The 6,000-nt window shown below is 35.9% G+C and overlaps 1 protein-coding gene across 1 annotated transcript in view; it reads left to right on the top strand.

The window, feature by feature from the left end:
* The first annotated feature begins 853 nt into the window (after nt 1-853).
* LOC148951364 (tetraspanin-7-like) overlaps nt 854-6,000 on the top strand; it is a 45,526-nt gene continuing 40,379 nt past the window's right edge. Inside the window, exon 1 of the mRNA XM_089090264.1 lies at nt 854-985. Coding sequence (XP_088946390.1) covers nt 890-985 — 96 coding nt within the window. The 5' untranslated portion in view covers nt 854-889. The remainder of the gene's footprint in view (nt 986-6,000) is intronic.

The following is a 6,000-nucleotide window of genomic DNA, read 5'->3' as shown; positions in this document are numbered from 1 at the left end:
AGAAGGAATCGTTTGGTAACAGCAAATTTGACTTCCACAATTCAAACGAAACTTGGAATAAAGCAAACTGGAGTTACAGTAGACACATTGATAGTTGACCATTCTTTGAGAAAGAGATTGAAAAGAGTAGTAGCGTCTGCCAGCACAGCTGAGTTACTACGTGATCAGAGTGAGCTGCCCACAAAAAAGTTATGTGATAGACATAGATTATGAGTGTAATGCGGTATATGTGTGTGAGAGTTTTGCAATTTTTTATATTTGATTTTCAGTTATATGAATACTGATGAGCTGTGACTTTGCGTTTTCTCTTTATCATTTGTGAATAACTCTGGATATGGTGGTAAAAAAAAATTATTCGCTTAACTCAGACTCAATGGTTAAAGGCCTGGTGTTTGTAATTTGCCTAAATTTTCTGTACCCGGCCTGAACTTAGCGGGCTGTCGTGTGGAGCCTGAAAGGGCGAGAAAAAGTAGGGGTGAATGAAGAAAAATGTCTTAATTAAACAGCTTTAAAGTCAGAATGAAATATGAGTGCACTTAGTTTCAAAATTAAATACATTTGAAGCTTCTAGCTGCTTGCTTTTGTCATGTTTGACATAGTTAATCCACGAATTTTCTTCCCGGAATTGCAGCTGGCCGCAGTAAATCTGCACTCTGAACTTCTAGAATGTGGTACCTTATTCGCAAATCGCTTCAACACCTCCAAAAACTAAATACAAAATAAAAAAATCTTACTGAAAATTATACCGAATCCTGAGGCCCATCTCCTGGTTTTCTCCCAAATCCTGAGAGCCATCTCCCGATTTTCTCTCGAAAATTGTCAAGATTTTACAGATTTTTTGAAAATATAAGTGGAAAACACTGGCCGAGACCTTAGATGAGAAGAAATAATGGCTAGTCAAAATCCAATTATAAAAACTCAAGACTGCCTGCCATCCTTGACTGTAGCCAAGTCTTTTGCGATAATATTTGATCTAGTCTACTGGGTTAGTAATAATTTTAGAAAATAGAGGCATCCTTAAACTGGGCTAGGTTACATAATTGAGCAATGCTAGGACTATGGGCTATCTGTAGTTTTCTTTTATAATCTGAGGGAATATTGGCCTAGCCTACAATTAAATTTGGTAAATTTTATGTTTTTCATATTATTTACTTACAAATGAAGTGAACATACCTTTTGATGCCTTTTATGGTAAATTTGCATGTGGCACTAATTTAAGTATAGGGTGAAAGTGAAAACATCATTTGATGTATTTTTTATGGGTAAATTTTTACCCGATCATATTATTGACTTACCAATAAAGTTAATATACCACTTGATGCCTTTGTTATGCACTTTACAAATATAATAATCACTTCTATTGGAAATTCAAATTTAAGCCCTTTTTGAGCTCATGAAAATGACAAAAGTAAAAAAATATAGGCTATAGGGTGTAAAAAGGCTTAAAACATCTGTTTTAATTTTACTGTTCCATAATAAATCCTTTTTTCAGTCCAGAAGCACTGACTTTCCACAATTAAGCTGCATTATTGAAGATTTGGCATTAAGGAAGAAGAAAATGGTATAGCTAATATTGCAAAACTTATTTTGTAATTTTCTTTTATCTTAATTGTGGAAAGTCAGTGCTTGTGGATTAAAAAAAGAATTTATTATGAAACAGTAAGTTTAAAACAGATGTTTTAAGCATTTTTAAACCCTATATATTTTTGTCATTTTCAAGAGCTCAAAAAGGGCTTAAATTTGAATCTCCAATAGAAATGATTATTATATTTGTAAAGAGCATAAAAAGACATCAAGTGGTATATTCACTTTATATGTAATACAATAAAATGATTTGGTAAAAATTTACCTTTTTATGCTCTTTCATAATTCAATAATTGCTTCAGTTGCAAATTGGGTAAATTTTTCATTATTCATATTATTGACTTATGAATAAAGTAAATATACTACTCAATGCCTTTTTTTATGCTCTTTCCAAATATAATAATCATTTTTGTTGGAAATGAATTTCACCCCAATCCCTATATATATAGCAATTCAGGGTATATATTTGGACATTAGGGGGAGTGGGGGTAAATTTTATTTCTTATGTAAATGAAGGGTAAGGTTAAAATTTCCCCAACACCCCTAATGTTCAAATATTTACCCTGAATTAGTATATATAGAAAAGGAGGTAAAATTCATTTCTGACAAAAAGGATTATTATACTTGGAAAGAGCATAAAAAAATGTGTTGAGTGGTATGTTTACTTTATTTGTAAGTCAATAATATGAATAATGAAACATTTACTGCAAATTGCATCTTGAGCCTTTAAAGGGACCCCAAGGGTATTTCATTTTTGTAACCACAGAAAGAAGTTAACAACACTAGTTCAGTTATTCAAAAATTGTTAAAAAAAAATATTACTTATAAATAAGTAATATTATAAATAAGTATATTACTTATAAATAAACAACTTATAAATAAGTTGTTCAAGAGTAATATATTCCAAAAATAGTTATTTATAACAACTCAAACCTCATTTATTGGGCAACTCAAATGTAAACTGTTTTTCTAATGTTTCAAGTTTTCCAAATGCTGTTAGCAAAAGTAGCATAGCACCAAATTTTGCAACTCAAAACTTTACCATCAAGAATTCAGGGTATATATTTGCACATTAGGGAGGTGGGGGTAGGTAGATTTCATGGTAACTTTGCAGTGGGCATTATAATTTAGCTAGGATGAAAGTGAAAACATCATTTGATGTTTTTTTATTCACTTTCATAATCAGAGGCATAATCAATCAATAGCATTTCTGATTTCTGGCTGATTTTTCCCCAGAGGCACTTCATATGGAATGTATCATTGTAGAAACTTCAAAGAGAGTTCATTCAATTGGAAATCAAGAGTTCTAGTGCCCTTTTTAATAGTCAAAAGTGATTGGAGGGCAACTAGCCCCCCCATGCCCATCATTCCCGCAAACACATCCAGTCAAAATTCTGAGATAGCAACTTTGTTCAGCATAGTTGATTTCCAGATAGAAAATTTTTTTTGAGGAGGATACTCCCCCACAACCCTAAGGGCAAGGGTTATAAATTATGCTCTGGGAGCATATAAGATTTTTATAGAAAGTATTGTCATAGAAACTTCAGAAAAGGCTCATTTGATTGGAAATTATAGGTGCACGTGCCCTTTTTAATAGTTGAAAGTGATTGGAGGGCAACTAGCCCCCCCATGCCCCTCCTTCCCCCACACATCTTGAATCAACATTTTGAAATAGCCATTTTGTTCAGTGTAGTTGATTTCCAGATAGAAAATATGTTTTTGAGGAGGGCACTCCCTCATAACCCTCAGGGCAAGGGGTTTAAGTTATGCCCTGGGGGCATATCAAGATTTTATAGAAGGGTTTGTTGTAGAAACTTCAAAAAACGGTCATTTGATTGGAAACTAAAAGGGCTAGTGCCGTTTTAAATAGTTGAAAGTGATTGGAGGGTAACTACCCCCCCCCCATGCCCATCATTCCCCCAAAAACATCCAACCAAAATTTTGACATGGTCATTTTGTTCAGTGTAGTTAATTTCTAGATAGAAAATATGTTTTTGAGGAAGACATTCCCCCACAACCCTCAGGGCAAGGGTTTTAAGTTATGCCCTGGGGGCATATAAGGGGTTTATAGAAGCTGTTGTTGTAGAAACTTCAGAAAAGGCTCATTTGATTGGAAATTCAAAGGGCTAGTGCCCTTTTTAATAGTCAAAAGTGATTAGAGGGCAACTAACCTGCCCTCTCATGCCCACCTTTTCCCCCAACACATCCAATCAAAATTTTGAGATAGCTATTTTATTAAACGTAGTTTTAAGTTCTGGAAATAATGTCTTTGAGGATGACAACTCCCCCACAGCCCTCAGGGCAAGGGTTGTAAGTTATGCCCTAGGGGCATATAAGGTTTAGTGTAGACAATGTTGCAGTAGAAACTTCAGAAAGGGCTCATTTGATTCAAAATTTAAATGACTAGTTCCCTTTTTAATAGTCAAAAGTGATTCTAAGGCAACTGACACCCCTTCCATGCCCGCCATTTCCCCAAACACATCCAATCAAAATTTTGATCTAGTCATTTTGTTCAGCATAGTTGATTTCCAGATAGAAAATATGATCTTTGAATTATTTTTCAAATGGCTTTGAAAATATTTCAACATAGTTGAAAGTTCTGGAAATAACATGTTTGAGCAGGACACTCCCCCCACAGTCTTCAGGGGCAAGGGTTATAAGTTATGCCCTGGGGGCGTATATGGTTCTTATGAAAGGAATGTAACTTCAGATAACTTCAGAGAGAGCTCATTTGATTTAAATTGAAAGTTCTAGTTCACTTTTTAAGTGTCAACGATATTCGAGGGTAACCAGTCCCCCCCCAAACCCTTTTTTCCCAAATGTATCTAATAAAAATTTTAAGCTATTTTGTTAAAAACAGTTCAAAGTTCATATAACAAAAATTCCGGTGTCAACACAACCTCCCAGGGCCTGGGGGCAGGCGTTGTAAGTTATGCCCTGGGGGCATATATGGGTCTTATGGAAGGGATACTCGTATAAACTTCAAAGAGGGATAATTTGATTGAAAATTGATAGTTCTAGTTCAATTTTTAAGAGTCAAAAGAGATTGGAGGGCACCTAGCCCCCCCCCCCCTCCATGCCCTTTTTTCCTCAAACCCATCCAATAAGAACTTTGAGATAGCTTTTTTTTAAAATAGTTCAAAGACCATATAACAAAAACTCTGGGGTCAACACAGCCTCCCAGGGCCTGAGGGCAGGTGTTGTAAGTTATGCCCTGGGGGAATATATGGTTATTATTGAAGGAATGATTGTAAAAACTTCAGAGATGGCTCATTTGATTGGAAAATTGAAAGTTCTAGTTCAGTTTTTTTAGTCAAAAGAGATTGGTGGTTAACTAGCCCCCCCCCCCGCCCCTTTTTCCCCAGATGCATCCATTAAAAATTATGAGATAGCCATTAAGTTAAAAATTGCTCAAAAGTCAGATAACAAAAACTCAGGTGTCATAAAGGCCATATGGCTCCAATATTTTATTATTATTGTTTTTTTTTTCTAGAGGCACTTCATATGGAAGGGGTCGTCATAGAAACTTCAAAGGGGGCTCATTTGATTGGAAATTGAAAGTTCTAGTGCCCTTTTTAATGGTCAAAAATGATTGGAGGCAACTAGCCCCCCTCCCCATGCCCATCATTCCCCCAAACACATCCAATCAAAATTTTGAGAAAACCATTTTGTTCAGCATAGTTGATGTCCAGATAGCAAATATGTTTTTGAGGAGTACACTCCCCCACAACCCTCAGGGCAAGGATTTTAAGTTATGCCCTTGGGGCATATAAGGCTTTTATAGAAGGCATTGTTTTAGAAACTTCAAAAAAGGGTCATTTGATTGAAATTCAAAGGGATAGTGCCCTTTTTAACAGTTGAAAGTGATTGGAGGGCAATTGGCCCCCCCGCGCCCCTGCCCATCATTCCCCCAAACCCATCCCATCAAAATTTTGATGTAACCATTTTGTTACAATCTTGAGCCTTTAAAGAAAGCATTTTTATAGAAAGCATTGTCATAGAAACTTCAGAAAAGGCTCATTTGATTGGAAATTCTAGGTGCAAGTGCCCTTTTTAATAGTTGAAAGTGATTGGAGGGCAACTAGCCCCCCCCCATGCCCCTCCTTCCCCCAAACATATTGAATCAACATTTTGAAATAGCCATTTTGTTCAGCGTAGCTGATTTCCAGATAGAAATTATGTTTTGAGGAGGGCACTCCCCCATAGCCCTCAGGGCAAGGGTTTTAAGTTATGCCCTGGGGGCATATCAAGTTTTTATAGAAGGGTTTGTTGTAGAAACTTCAAAAAACGGTCATTTGATTGGAAACTAAAAGGGCTAGTGCCCTTTTAAATAGTTGAAAGTGATTGGAGGGTAACTAGCCCCCCCCCATGCCCCACATTCCCCCAAAAACATCCAACCAAAATTTTGAAATGGTC

This window comes from Artemia sp. Qi Xiang Cuo, chromosome 6 (genome assembly GCF_049724085.1).
Source record: "Artemia sp. Qi Xiang Cuo chromosome 6, ASM4972408v1, whole genome shotgun sequence".
Classification (NCBI taxonomy): Eukaryota; Metazoa; Arthropoda; class Branchiopoda; order Anostraca; family Artemiidae; genus Artemia; species Artemia sp. Qi Xiang Cuo.
Note: the sequence above shows the minus strand (reverse complement) of the source record. Positions and strands in the feature narration are given on the sequence as shown.